A 15,544-nucleotide genomic window follows, 5' to 3' on the forward strand; every position below is an offset into this window, starting at 1 on the left:
TTCTACTCCTGCAATTTTTCTGGCTGGATTTAAAGTCTGTTGGGTGCTCCATGGCATGAAGGACCTTGAAATGTTGGCTGTAGCTCAGGCTGTACCTCAGCCAATATGACCATGTCAAACTCAGAAGGATTTTCTTTGAGCATGGTTTGTTACCAGTCCTATTCAACCCTACTTGATATTAGCCCTGTTGTGAACCTTCTCAGGTCAGGCTGGGCAGAAGAACTGTTTTGAATTATCTGACCATGCCTCAGGCTTTTGGAAAGCAGCTGTTGTGTCCCTTTGCAGTGCAAGTGTCCTTGCCTGGGTCTGCAGTTGTGGAGTCAATATTTTTTGAGAAAGATGGAAACATGGGCTGGCTCAGGAGCTGGACTCAGTTACCTGACTGGTTTTCTTGGCTTCCATGAGTGTGTCCAGAAGCCAGTGAGTTTGGAAAGAAATTTTTTTGTGCTTACAAAAGGCAATTTTTAAATGTCGAAGTTGAAAGTACTTTTTCTTAGTAAAAAAAAATATCACCACCAAACCGTCCCAAGCTGGCTGAGCATGAAGCTGCCTGTGCAGCTGAGCTGAATCTGTGGCACCTTCTGGAAGATTTTTTAGGGCTTTAAAAGGAGCTTCATGTTGGTGTTGTATCTCCCAGGCAGGAGCTCACACTGACCAACACACCACAGCCTTTAAGCTGTTTGTATCCAAATTGTTTGGTTACTTAGTTCTAAACTGACCACATCCCTGTCTTCAGAGGAACTGCCACATCATGGTGCTCTGGAAGTGTCCTGTGCCACTTGATTTATAGCAGCTAAGTAGCAACGGGGTCAGTGGCCAGCTGACCACTGAGCAGGAAGCTGGATGACAGCAAGAAAGAAAGAATGGAAGCTGGAGCGTCTGATGGCACTGGGAGGTGTGAGGATGGATCAGCCTCCAGGATATTAACCATGGAGATGGCTCTCAGGTTGCTGCCAGTGCAGATAGCCCGGGGAGGAGATGGCACATGGATTCATCTGCCCCAGTGCCCACTGAGCCCATGAATTTGGCTGGGGATGAGGGAATTTGATACAGTTGTACAGAAGCAGCATCTCTGCAGGTTTCCAAAGCATGAGAAACAGCCGTCCCTGGATAGATCTCTGGGAGAAACAGCAGTGTTTGGGAATTCCCCACTCCCAGTAGCAGAAGTGATTGATGGGAGCTGGGAGATCTTGGGGTTGGTATAGGAGCAGTAGTGTTTGGGCTGTCAGGCTGCCCACGCTGTGATGAGCAGTGCTGTCAGAGAGAGGTGAGGGATTGATCATGGAGCTGGGAGAGAGCTCAGGCCGAGAAGAGTGGGAAGGAGGGGCTCTCTATCTGGATTAAATTCAGCAAGGAAGGTCACTTCCAGCCTATTTTTTGGTATTAGAGGAGGATTTGAATGCTCCTGCAGGACAAGTGCCACCCCCACTACCCCACAGCAGTTTGTCCAAGTTGACCTCAGTGGTTTCCTGCCAAAAATACCTGTGAACAATAATGACTTGTTAATGATTTATCCCTGTGTTCTCAAGTGCTGCATTGATTCCGAATACCACAGAAACCATCGGGACTCTTAAGGCTTTGGCTACAATGGCTTTTTGTCCTTCCCCTGTGACAGGGATGCCAGTTGCATGAGGGAACCAAGGGCTCAGTGTTCTGGGCAGTGTAAATGCACATTGTTCAGTGTGACTTTAGGGAATATTGGTGGGAAAAACAACTGCATTGGGCCAGGGGAGAAGTCAACTGAGCTGTAACGCAGGATTGTCCCTTGCAGAGTTGGCAGAGTTGTGAGCAGACACCAGCAGGTTCACCGTGGTGCCAGCAAGGCACAGCTGTACAGAGAGTGTGCTCTCTGCAAAGAGCTGCAAGTCCACGTTGTGTGGACCTGGTGTGGCTCTGGACATGGGATCCAGCACAACAAACTCCTCCTCCCCATGGCAGGAGATGGGCACCTGCCATTTTCCCAGGCCATCAGGGCAAGAGTATGGAGGTTTTATGGCACAGAGGGGTGAGGTACCACAACAAAAAGCTCTTCTCTGTGCTTCCAGCATGGCTCTGCAGTAAACCCGCCTCGGCCATCTGCCTTGGGAGTGGGAGCACCACAAGATGAAAAGCAGCAGATAAAGAGGGAGAAGCTGTGATTGCAACAACTACCTCCACCCTCCAGAACCAGGAGAAAAGGAGCCCAGGAAGAGAGTCTGCATGAGTGGACTGGGATGTTCGTGGCTCATTTTATACAACAAAGAAGAGTTTCAGTGCTGGGCAGCCAAAGCAGAAGCTTCAGGCAGTGCTTGACTCTCCCAGTGGTCTTTGTCTGGCAGGGCCAGTGCCATTGTTAAGAAAAAAAGAAGAAAAAAAGCAGAATTGGCAGGTGCCAATGGAGACTGTTCATCATGTCTCCTCTGCAGGAACCAGGGATGAGAGCAGGAGACCTCCCTCCAGTAACCAGGAGGACTTTCTCCTTTCTGAAATTCTTCAGTCTGATGTACCGTGCCTCCAGATGTCCTCATTATCCCAGCACTCATCCTCCTCTGTCCCCTCTCGCAGAGATCCAGGATGGCAAGGGCTGGATGCTCCAGTGGAGGTAATGTCACAGCTCGCCTCCTTTCACTGCCCCAAACAAATGGGCTGTGAGTGGCTCCCTTCCCATTCCTTGGAGTAAAACAGATGTTATAGCTCATTTCAGAGGAATGTTTGGTCAAATTATTGGAGCCCTTGGATGAAGGCAGTGGGTAGAGCATCTACTGGATCTCACTCTGTTGAGTAGGGAAGGTATTTCACTTCCTGCCCCGTTTGTCCTTCATCCTGTGTTCACTGCTCTGTGCTGCTCTGGACACAGCAGCAGAGATGCCTGAAAATGGAAATTTCTCCACATTTTTGGCCTCAGTCTCCTGAGTCCTGGGGCAAGACTTCTGTCCCTAAGAACATCCACATGGAGATTTGCCCTTTCATGATGAATGCTGGAGGCTCCAAACAGGCTGAAACTGAGGGAGGAGTTTCATGCTTACCTGCTTCAAGCTCATTCCAGTGTGCCAGTTCAGCTCTTTGAATGTCTGTGACACCATGGAGCCACCTGGTCTAGTGGAAGGTGTCCCTGCCCATGGCAGGGGGTGGAAGGAGATGGTCACCAAGGTCCCTTCCAACCCAAACCATTCTGAGATTCTGTGATCTTCAGTAGCTGGAGTCCCCTGGGGTGCAGCCAGAATGGTAACAGAGTTCACTCTTGGAAGTCTCCTATGAAATTATCTTCAGTCCAAGAAAGAGTATTTTACTGACTTCTCTGAAATCCTTTGTTGAGATCAATTGCAGGGAATGTTGTGGAACAAGTATAAACGGGCTAAAAGGAAATAAGGTGTGTTTTTGAAATCCTTCAGGCTGTTCACCAGCTGGCTCTGGGTGCAACTCCCTGATCAGTAACTCCAGTAATGCTGGGAAGGTATCCCAAGGGGAACACCAAGTGGAAAACCACTCTTTGAGTGGTCTCTGCTGGTCTGTGATAGTCAGGTCACAGATTCCCAGAATCCCAGAATGGTCAGACTGGAAGGGGCCATCGTGGGTCGCCTGGTCCCAGCCCCCTGCTCAGCAGGGTCATCCCAGAGCACAGGGCACAGGATTGTGTCCAGATGGGTCTGGAATATCTCCACCCCCTCCCTGGACAGCCTATTCAGGGCTTGAGCACTGCCCAGGGAAGAAGTTCTGCGTCATATTCAGGTGGAACTTCTTGGGCATCGGTTCCTGCCCAGGTCACAGGCTTATGTCAGTTCTGGGTCTGATCCCTTGGACCTGTGCTGAAATTCTTGTCTCTGCTCAGCATCTGAAGATGTCACTGAAAGAAATTTTCAAGCAATTTCACTTCTGCCGTTTAAACTGGTGCAGCCCAGTTGTTGTGTGGCCTCGGAAAGAGCGGTGAGTGTAGGCTGGAAGTGAGGCAGGAGTGCAGCCCCAACCTGGGCATCCCACCTTTGGTGCCTCCTGCAGCAGCAGATGAGCTCAGCATCCCCAGGAGCCCGGAGCTGCATTCTCGGCATTCCTGCAGCTCCTTAGATGTCAGTGATGTCACTGATAGCAGCCAGGGAATTGCAGATCCCAGAGGGCCTGAACTCATGTCTTAGCAAGTAAGCGTAGGAGGAACTGATTTCTGTCATGTACTGCACTGTGCCAGCAAGTTTCATTGAATTAAATCACAGCCAATATATTTGCATCTACAGTTCTGTCTTCTGGGAATAGGGCAATGTCCAACAAGAGACACTTGTGTCCTCCACCAGCCACTTTCTCATCCATACTATAGAAAACTACAAGCAATGAACTTTTATACAGAAAACTATATGAGCAATAAAACAGCAGGAAGGTGGTACAGAGTGAGATTGAAAAGCAAATAACTTATTCCTTTAGCTGTTCAATCTTTGTTCTTGTGCCCAGGATCTGCTGATATAAAACGTATTTCAACACAGAACTGGCATGGAGTGAAGGCATCAGTCCTTCTCTGGAAGGCATCCCTTGGAAACTCTATCTCTTGTCAGACTGTGAAAGAGATGAGTTTGCTTTTTTTTTTTTTTTTTTTTTTTTTTTTTTTTTGTACAGGACAAAACAGCTTCATTTAGGAACACAGAAGCAAAATTTTAATGGAAGTTTTATAGTTTTACCTGGCATTCTGTACCACAAGCTTTGAGATGACGGCAAACCAGTACTGTACAGGCTCTTGGTAGGCACGGGATGCATCAGTTCCTGCTGCTGGTGTAGCTGGGAGTTCAAAACTCTGGGGTAGACTTAAGCAGCAGTTTTTTTAACAATGGTTTGATGTTATCTTGAAGCCACAATAGCACAGTCTGCATTTCACAGGCTAAAGTTTGGTGGTGAGGGAGACTGATGGGCTGTGAGACATGTTTCTATCTGAAATGGAAATCTTAATATTTTTTTTTTCTAGCTGTATTTAGGAAGTTACCTCTGACAGGGCCTTCCAGGGCAGAACATGGTGCAGAGATTAACTTCTGCACTCGCTGAGCTTCCCCAGGTGGCTGTGGGTGCAGGACATAGGTAGGACAGTCTCCCCTGTAGCTTCTCTGCAGCTGCAGAATTTCCTGCTCAGAAGTAGAGTTTGCTCTGCAGCCTCAGTGCTGCTTGAATGTGGCTCTGTGTTACTCAGCTGTAATTAGAGCAGCCTGCCAGTTCTTTATTTCATCCCTTCATTTCAATGGGATTTCCAGATCTGGTGCAATTTGCCCCAGAGACCTAGGGTTTGTTTTTGAGCCCAAATCTTGCCAGACCTTATACCTACGCCTGCATTTCTCCATCTACAAATAACAATGGAAGTGATTTTATCTAATCTCCCACCACCTGGCTTGTTCTTGTGCTCACTCTTAGGCATGAGGGTATTGAAAATGCTTTTGGCAGGAGGTGCTTTAGGCTGTGTAACCACCAGCATTAACCCAGCTACCCAGGCTGTGTAAAGAACCAGCTATGGATGGCAGTGACCTCATGCAGGGAGGGAAACCTGGACAGCCAGAGCTCCCGGATTGCGTGGTGCCCTCTATGAAGGGCTGGAAGGCAGCACGGCGAAGCCATGGCTGATGTCTGCAGGAAATGGCCCACCCACGTGCGGCCTGGGCACAGGGGGCTTCAGGGAGCCCTCAGGCCTTCCCGTGCCTCTACGTGACTTGGCACCCAGATCCCAGGACACCTCTCCGGAGCAGATCTGTGACTTTCTAGCTTGAGTTTCATGACGGAGCGCCCAAGGCCCCTCCTCTACACCGGCATTTCGGCGCTGCACTTTGGAAGGACTCCAAACCAGCAGTGAAGGGCTCTTTGATAATATCTGACGGGTGGGTAAGAATTTTGGGCAGCAGCCAAGGTACACATTGCCTGTAATCGTTAACTCGGTCTGTAAACAGTTCAAACGGCACTGAAGAGGCCGTCAGTTATTACATTAGAGAGAAGCCTTTCATGTGCCCGCGCAGGAGCCGCAGCCGCGCAGCGCCGGCCCCTGCGGAGCAGCTCTGGCTGCAGGGCTGCAGCACGGCCTGGCTGTACAGCGGCTGCCGTGCGCCTGACCTTCAAACCCTCAGTGCTGCAGCAATAACCGAATTACTGCTTTCCTTTTGTTCCGCACCTGGCTCCGCCGTGGAGCCCAGTGAGATGTGGGGGAAGGGAGCAGGCAACGCTCCCCCCGGCGCCAGCCGGGAAGGTTCAGCAGGGCTGGCTCCTCCACCCCAAACCCATCTCCTGATGGCAGCTTTTCTCTGGGGTGTCTCCTCCACCCCAAACCCATCTCCTGCTGGCCCCTTTCCCCTGGGGTGTCTCCTCCACCCCAAACCCATCTCCTGATGGCAGCTTTTCTCTGGGGTGTCTCCTCCACCCCAAACCCATCTCCTGATGGCAGCTTTTCTCTGGGGTGTCTCCTCCACCCCAAACCCATCTCCTGATGGCAGCTTTTCTCTGGGGTGTCTCCTCCACTCCAAACCCATCTCCTGATGGCAGCTTTTCTCTGGGGTGTCTCCTCCATTCCAAGCCCATCTCCCGACTGTGGCTTTTCCCTGGTGAGAACAGCTCCACGTGCAATCCTAACAAACGTTTCACTTGTGAACTGGTAAAGCTTCCCTGGACCATTCCTGGTTTCTCCAGAAATAGCTGCAGTGCTGGTTCAGGGCCATGTCGGGTCATGACATTTCCAGGCAACAATGCCGCTGAGCTTCATCTTCAGGAGAGTTTTAGAGAATTTCCCAGTCCACATCAACCTCTGGAGAGCTCTTTGGTCTCTTTCCAGGAGCAGTTCAGCCCTTCCGGAGATGTGTGATGCTTTAGAAGAAGTTGTTGCTTAATTTGCCCCAAAACGAATTTTCTTGTCAGTCTTTGCTCTTCTAGATCCGCTTTCTCCTTTCTAGAGGATCAAGAATACTCCTTCTGGCATCAGTTGTCAAGGTTTTAACTTTGAAACGCATTGTAAAACACAAGTGGTTGAGGAAAAGTACCCAGTGGCTGCAGTAAAGTGATCTGGGCTCAGGTGAGTCTCTGCAGTCTCTGTGGCAAATCACTGCAGAGCTGCTTTCAGGGTTAGAGCTGTCTCAGGCGTTTCAGTTTTGGGAGTCCTCGTGTGTTTGTGCTACCCCCGAGCTGTTCCCAAGAGACCTCTGTGCTTGGAGAGATGAGAGAGCTGCCAGCACAGCTTGGGCTTTGCCAGAGCTTTGAGGGCTGTAGAGGGACAAGAGTTGTGTGAGTTCTGTGGGACAGCTTTACCTCCCAGCCACTGCCAGCACAGTACAGAGGGTCGTGTCAAAGAGGTTCTTCAGGGTTGGAGATGGCTCCAGAGTGGGGACAGGCTGGGCTCTCCAAGGTATTTGAGGTGAGCAGGTCAGTGTGGGTTGGATGCTCTCCATGGGGTTTGGGATCCAGACTGCCTGCAGAGTGCTTGAGGCAGAGGATCATGAGCTGTTCTCCCATGACTTGGGCCAGGCTGCCTTTACTTCCATTCAGTGCTGTGAGTCAGGGCTGACCAGACTCCCTTTGCCTTTGATACTCCAACATGCATGTTGTTTGATACTCCATCGTTGTGTTGTTTGATACTCCAGCATGGAGCAGACAGAGACACTTGAACTAGACATTGTTCTGGAACTTTACCAGAGGTTTCCTTGCCAGTCCATACAATCCTCATGGTGGCTGGGCCAACAAAAGTGACATTTGCTTCCCTCATGTGGGATTTCTCTGTCCACAGGAGAGCAAAATTCAGCAGAGCTGTCAGTTAGGGGCATTTGAGAGTTTTCTCCAACCCCATGGGAATCATTTGGGTTGGAAAAGCCCTCCAGGACCATCAAGTCAAGCCTGTGCCTGGTCCCCACCTTGTCACCAGCCCAGAGCACTCAGTGCCATATCCAGGCTTTCCTTGGGCACCTCCAGGGATGAGAATCCATCATCTCGCTGGGCAGCCCCTTCTGAGGTCTGACCACCCTTTCCAGGAAGAAATTCCTCCTGATATCCATCCTGACCTTCCCCTGGCACAGTTTAAGGCCTTTTCCTCTTGTCCTGTCCCTTGTTTCCTGGGAGCAGAGCCTGACCCTGACCTGGCTCTGAAGTCCTTTCAGGGAGTTGCAGAGAGCGACAGAAAAGATCCAGACTTCACCTAAACTGTCTAACCCTGCACGTGTGGTAATCAAACAAACATCCCTCTTGGGCTGAGTCCTGCTTTTCATTGCTCACCAGCTTGGCAATGAAAAGGAGAGGGAAAACCAGTAATTTCTTGATTAGGGACTGATTTGTTGTATCAAACCCTCAGGCCCTGCTGACCCTTGACTCGGGCCAAAGGTTGTGAAGTTCATGAGTATGAGCAAGGGCACAAGCACAGGAATATTGCACTGGCACCTTGTAGGTCGTTTGTCTCCTCTCCCACCTCTGGCCATTCCTTCAGGGGACTCGGGTGGTTGTCTGAGCTGTTGGCACATTGAGGTAGGACCTGAGTCTCTCTAAGAATAATGCATCTGTTATCAGTGAATGTGTTTGTCTGTGACTCATATGTGGGTAAGGTGTGTTTGCTGTTATAACAGCTCTTGAAACTTTGTGCAGGTAAATTCTAAAAGCCCCATATCCAGATGGCTGAGCTTCATGCCCAGGAGTCATGGAAGTGGCAATTTTCCCTTGGGCCTCTTGAAACACTCTGCTGTTCTTTTCCAGCCAGCTGTTTCCATCTTCTTCATGGCTAAAATCCACTTCATCTCCCTGCCCTGTCCCTTCTCATCCTCCCATGTCCTTCTAGCAGTGTCCCACAGCACTTTACAGCTCTGCTGTTGCTGTTTCAGCCTCCTGTGCCTGTGGTAGTTTCCTGTCATTCCTGCTGCTGTCTCTGTGAGTAGAGTGGAATGGTTGTGGGGTAAGAGTGGCTTCTGTTCAGCTGGTAAAGCTGGAGAGTTCAAGTAAACTGGGAAGAGCCTTTCTTACAGCAATAAAGGCATTCACACAGTGTTAATTCACAAAGTCACAGAATCACTGAGGTTGAAAAAGACCTCAGAGAGCACCAAGTCCAGCCTGTGACCAATCCTCACCTTGTCACCCAGCCCAGAGCACTGAGTGCCATTCTTTGGACATCTCCAGGGATGGGAACTCCACCACTTCCCTGGGCAGCCCCTTCCACTACCTGACATGAAGAAATTCTTACTAATGTCCAACCTGAACCTCCCTGGAGGTTTCCTCTTGTAGCTATTTCCTCTTGTCCTGTCACTTGTCTGGGAGAAGAGTCTGATCCCCACCTGGTCCAGCCTCTTACCAGGTTGAGCTTTGGGGCAGGCTGGGAGAGGAGGAGCTGGTGACTGGGTGGTACCAACAGGGCAGTGTTGCTGTCAGGAGCATTCTGCAGTGACTGAGAAGTGCACATGGCCTATTCCATCCCAGCTGTGCACAGTCCCTGGAGGTGTCCCTGGTGCCCGCAGCTGGGACACTGCTTATGCTGTGACACCTCTGGGAGATGCACTGTGCAGGTGCAGGTCTGGCTTTTAGAGCTGAGACATCTGCCCTGCTCCTTCCCACAGGATCCTGTCTCAGGTGCCCTGTTTCCATCTCCTCGTAGACACAGCAGAGGATCTTGCCCAGTAATTCTTACATCCAGGCTAGTGCTGGCAGCAAAGATGGAGAGGGTGGTAGGAGACTGCTTCCACTTGCTTTTTGAAGCCTACAGACGAATACAAACCTTAGTTAGCTCAGAGGTTCACTGACAGAATTCCAGCAGGGAAGAGGTATCTTGAGCCAGACATACCCACAGATCCAGGAATATCCATATTGTGCCTCAGAAGCTCGTGCTGGGTGATGGTGACATGACAGCTGGGTGAAGCCAGCAATGGGCAGTGGGTGTTTCTCCCGTGGATGCATGGACGTGACGTGACAATGTCCGAGATGCTTTGTGTCACCAAAGGTGCCATTGTGGTGCCCTGGGCACCTGGCTCATCCTCTCATGCTGCTTGGCTGTGAAGGAGCTTTTCCACAAGGCATTTCATCCACTCAAGTCTGTGGCACCAGTGGCATGTGGAGAATGGTCCTGGCATGAGATGGAGAATGGTCCTGGCATGAGCTGCAGTAGGGGATGCCTTGCTGTCCTGGACAAAATCCTTGCACCCTTCTCCTGGTCCTGCATGTGTGAGCATTCCCTCAAGGTCCTGCATGGGATTCTACCTGCTGGAATACTGGTGAGAGGAGGGGAAGGAGAACTGGTGCTGGGACACAGTCAGGAGTCACAGTGCTGTCCCACAGATAAGGCAGCAGCTGGCTCTGCTGGTGTTCTGGGCACAGATGCTATCCTGGCTCTCTGGCACCACTGACCACAAATCCCAGCCGTATTCTGGAGTTTGGTTCCTAGATGAAATATTTGTGGCAAAAGTCTTCTAGTGGGGAGGTGCAGCCAGCCCATGGTGCCGCCTGGTGAGTGCAGAAACCCATGTGTGCCCCAAAATGTGCAGAGCACAGGCAAATCCCACTGGATACTCCTCTGCAGCCCCCTGACTGCAGCAGCTTGTGCCCACAATCATGCTGGTGTCCCCACCTTTGTATTTAACAGCTCTTCCTGGTGTTTTAATCTGGGAATTCTTCATATTTTTAATGAGTTTCTGTAGCTTTAATATATCCCACCTTTAGTAAGCTGAAGAATTCTTGTTCACTTAATCACTTGTACAGAAATCTCTCTTTGAGATTGAGTGAGCAGGACTCCTTTTAACAGTCAAAATGTTGACACACTGCAGCTTTATCTAGTGGATTTTAATTTTTCATTTGTTTTTTACAGTAATGCCTGTTTGCTTTTTGACTACTTTGTGTGATTCAACAACGATTTCCATAAAACTCCCCGCAGTGACTCCAAGCTCTTTCCTGTTCATTAACGGCTCACCTAGGGATCATCCCTGTGTAAAATACCTGGATATATTTTTCATATTTGCATTTTTTAATATCTTGTATCACTCCATCACTCAGTAGCATGCGATCCTTTGCTAGTTAGTTTTAATGTTTACCAACTTGGATTTTTATGAGTTACTGAAGAGTTTGGTCGTCTCACCATCCCTCCCATTTTCCTTGTGGCTTGTGAATATTTGGACAACACAGCTTGCCTTGGGACTGTCCTGGTGAGTTCATTGTAAGGGCTGCCCCTCTTTCTTCTCTTTTTAGTCCTGAAGATCATAGAACCATGGAATGGTTTGGATTGGAAAGGATCTTAAAGCCCATCTCATACCACCCCCTGCACACCACGTCCCACACTCACTAACTGCTTTGAGGAACCCTGTGGCTCTGTGAACCATCCCATTCTTTTTCCAAAGCTCTGTTAGTTCTTCCCTTCTCTTCATTAGCCTGTTTTTTAACATGGCTTTTTTTTTTGGCAGAGAAGTCAGCATTATCAATCTGCTATTCCCTACATTGCTCTTGACTCCTTCAAATGTATTTTGGTATTTGCTGCCTGCAGTTTTTCTGGGATTATGTTCAATGTAGTGAAGAGTTCAGTCCAGGATTTTTCTCAAGCCCTTTGGTGAACACTCTCCTGTCCTGTTCTCTTTTCCATGTCTTTTCCATGTCAGTCCTATGAGTTGGTTATACCATTCCTTCTGCCACTTCATATCAGATCAAATTTTGATTCCTCCTCCATGAAGAAAGCGTGGGAAGTACTCTGAGTTCCCTTACAAAGAAAACTGAGGATTTTCTCTGAGTCCTTTTTCAGCCCTTGTCCCTCAGGACTCCTTGGTGAACAGAAAGGGAAACAGAAATGTTTAAAGGCTCCCTGGGGAAGAAAAAAAAATCAAAAAAACCCACAAAAAATCTCTTTTTCATGGGCATGGCTGATTCAGTGAGAATTAATAGGCTCAGGCTGGTGCAAAACTGACTGCAGTGAGGCACTGCAATGCACTTTCTGATGTGGACAGAAGGGAGTCCTGGCGTGAGTGAGGAGTCTCCCTTTTTGGAGGTCTTGAAAACAGGTTGAGCAAGTGTCTCAGAGGAATGTTTTAGGTCTGGCTAATCCTGCCTTCAGGCAGCAAAGTGGGCTAGATGACCTCTCAGAGTCACCTGTTTTCCTCCTGTTTTCTACTTGAAGCTCCCAAGTGGGAATTGTGCACCTCTCCATGCCTGAATCCCCAGGACCTTTCCACGAGTTTCTGCTGCTCATTGCAACCTGTGATGCCTGCTGGTGTGAACTTCAGTATTTTTGGGGTGGTACTGTGGACAGAAAAGGTAGAAAATAAAGAGAAGCCATAAGGTAAGGAAACAAGAAACCAAAAAGGTGATATCAAGAAGATAGGGATGAGGAGGAGCTCTGTGACAGGAGGGATGTGGTGACAGAGACAGGTGGAGTGACAAAGCCAGGTGTCACAGGTTGACAGTGTCTTACCAGGGCCAGAGTGTGGACAGAGCTGCAGGGCTGAATCACCCAAAAGTGGGTCCAGACCCTGTCAGCTGATCCCAGCCCACCACTGGGATCCCGGGAGCACAGAGCCAGGCAGGGATTGTCCTGGGAGAAGGATCTGGCAGACCAGCAATGTGTCTTCCACCAGGGAGCCCTAGCTGGAACAGCATAATAACCCCTGAGGTCCCTCTGCTGATGGGGAGCCCCTGGGAGTGGGCAGTGCTGGCACAGGAGTGTGATGGGGTTTAGGCAGCATGTATAAAACCTCTCTGATTTTGGGTATGAACATGCCCCCTCTCTCAAGCAATGGGATTTTGTTGTCTCCTAGATCAGATGTGGGGATAAGGGTCCATAAGGAGCTGTGGCCCCTTGGTGCTGCAGAGGTGCCCAGCCCAGCGGAGAGGGGGATGCCTGGCCTGGGAGCCCATCTGCAGCCACAGACCCAGGAAGGGAACAAAAGATCCTGACTCTGCAGCCACAGCCACGCATGGGGCACGAGTCCTCTGCACCGAGAAGTCTCATAATATTCGTTTTTCCACATCATCCTTAGATTATTTTTCGAGTCTGTACTTGTCCTGTGAGCACAGTGTGCAGCCAGGATCCCTCACTCGTAATACCAGGGATGGGACAGTGGGAATGCCAAGAAATGCTGTTGAAGGATGTAGAAAGTAAGAGCCATGTCTTGCTGCTGTGCTGCTGCTGGAGGAGTTGCCTGCACTGCAACAAACAGGAGAAGGAGCTGAGGGGAGGAGAGGGAAGAGGTCTCTGGAGCAGAGACGAGTGGAGTGTGTGGTTGTGGTGGATGGTGCTTGTGTCCCTGTCCCAGGAATGTCCCTGAGCTGTCCCTGGGCGTTGCAGGATGCTGAGAAGGCTTCTGGGCTCAGCCTCCAGCCTGATGCATGTCTGTGAGGGACCCAGCACAGAATAATGAGGGTCCACTACTCTGCCTCAGCTCCATGGACAGCTGCCCACGTGGGAAGGGTCTCAGATGCAGGTACCAGCAGGTCTTCCCCAGATTTATCATCTGAGTCTTGCTCCAGAGCAGCTGCCATCATTTTCCATATGCTCCCCATGCACATTTGGAGGTGCAGCAGCTTGGCCCATTGCTCATATTCCTGGTGTTCATCATTAAGCATGGAATGGCCTGGGTTGGAGGAGACCTTAAAGCTCATCTTGTTCCACCCCCTGCCATGGGCAGGGGCAACATCCACTGTCCCAGGTTGCTCCAAGCCCCATCCAGCCTGGCCTTGGACACTTCCTGGGATCCAGGGGCAGCCACAGCTGCTCTGGGCACCTGTGTCAGGCCCCCTCACCCTAATGCTGAGATCAGCCCCATCAATTCTGGTCACAGAGAGGCTGCTCCCAGCTCAGGACTGTCACTGCCCTGTGAGTGTCACAGCCAGGCTCGGACACAGCTCCTAAGAGCTCCAGGAGCAGCCCGGGGAAGGCTCGGATGGGGTCCCTCTGAGCTGTTGGAGCTACCCTGAGACACACTCTGCATTTCCTGTTTGGTGTTTTTTTGTGGCTGTGGCAAGCACATATTAACCCAAAGCCATGATCACATCTTCACCCCAGCTCCCAGGCAGGCAAGCAGAGCACAAAGCGATGCCATTCCGGGCAAATCCAGCGGGATCACGAGTACTTGGAGGCCATGTCGGTGTTGGTCAAGGCAGCACCTCAGCGCTCCGAGGGAGCAGGGGCTTTTTGGGAGCTTCCCTGACTGCTCCAAGCCATAACAGATCCGATTGCTTCCCTGAAAACCTGGATTTCTAGAGTTTGTGGTGCTTGGCTTGGTACAATTGCACTCTGTCTGATGTCCTGTACTCTGAAGTCTGAGTTGTGGCATCCCAGCCAGAATGGTTTGGGTTGGAAGGGGTTGGAAGGGACCTTAAAGGTCATCCAGTTGTCCCCATTGCTATGGGCAGGGACACCTTCAGGGATACCAGTGCTTTGACAAAAGGACACAAACTTTTACTTTAAAATATTTCAAATTTCAGTGAAATCCTTTGCTTTTACTTTGGTTTTAAGCAGTTCCAGACATGATTAGGAGTTGGACACAACCTCACAGCCACAGCCATTTGCACTCGGCATTAGAATTCGTTGGTCTCCATGCTATCATCCTAGGATTTGATAATTTTAATCTACTTTCATGGTTTTGTTAGATCTGTTCTTGTTTTGATGCCCAAGACTTGGTGCTACCAAAAGCAGCTCTGTGGCTTTGTGGTGCTTCCCAACTTTGCAGTGCTGTGTGCTTGTGGATGTGGGATTGGTGCTGGGTTGTATCACTGCACAGGCAGCAAAAAGCCTCCCTGTGACTGCCAGCAGCATTCCTGGCACTTTTCTAATGGGTATAACCTGGGATTGAGGGAATTGTCTGCCAGCCAACTTCCTGGGAAGCCCAGTGCCAGAGGGGTCAGTGGGGCGCAGCTGGAGGCCAGAGAACTGTGGTCTCCGGCTCCAGAGTCCAGCCAGGCTCTGGGTGGTGGTTGCAGTGGCTGGGGTGACACTCAGCTTGGGGCAGTGGTTGTTCTTTTGTGTCATTCAAAGCCTCACTGGCTCAGGCAGGGCCATGGGGTGGAGCAGTGTGATGGTGACACCCAGCAACAGGGGGTCCTACACCTCTGGGCAGGTCCAGAGAGTTTGCAGTGTGGGGTTGAGTCCCCTTTGCAGTGCTGAGCCCCAGGATCTGAGTTTCCCCTTGCTTTTGTCCTGCAGTCCCACCCACTATCCCTGTGCAACACCAGCGAGGATGAACACACGGAATCGGGGTTCATCACCATTGTCAAGCTGGAACAGCCGGATCGGGATCCCAACCCCTGCCTGTCCCTGGCCAACAAAGTAAGTGCAAAAATGCCTGCAATGGCATCAGCTTTGGAAGTGAAACCTGTGGTGCAGCAAAGAAAAGGGGAGGAGGAGGCAGCAGGGTAGGAAAGAGCTGTGGGGAAGTAGAGAAAAGGACAAGGACAGAGCAGGATCCTTGGCAGAAGGGGTCCTTTGCCAGAGATGCCGTGCCAGCCATCCCAAACAGCCATCCCTTGACCTTTTGGACTCCCTGACTTTGTAAAAGGTGTGGAGTTCCCCCTTACCTGGCAGCTCCGGGATATCAGATCTTATCCAACATCCCACACTCTTTGCTGCCCAGTAGCCTTGTGCCCCTCCTGTTTTACAGCCTCACGTTGCTTCCTGGTCTGTGTG

General features: G+C 50.4%; 1 protein-coding gene across 2 annotated transcripts in view; it reads left to right on the top strand.

Annotated features, from left to right (window-relative positions):
- The window catches only part of RNF43 (ring finger protein 43), a 60,297-nt gene that overhangs the window by 26,238 nt on the left and 18,515 nt on the right, over window positions 1-15,544 (top strand). For both annotated transcript variants that reach the window (XM_072937324.1, XM_072937325.1), the window contains one exon: window positions 15,065-15,187. In XM_072937324.1, the coding sequence (XP_072793425.1) occupies window positions 15,065-15,187 (123 nt within the window). The remainder of the gene's footprint in view (window positions 1-15,064; window positions 15,188-15,544) is intronic.

The sequence above is a fragment of the Taeniopygia guttata genome, chromosome 19 (assembly GCF_048771995.1).
Source record: "Taeniopygia guttata chromosome 19, bTaeGut7.mat, whole genome shotgun sequence".
Lineage (NCBI taxonomy): Eukaryota > Metazoa > Chordata > Aves > Passeriformes > Estrildidae > Taeniopygia > Taeniopygia guttata.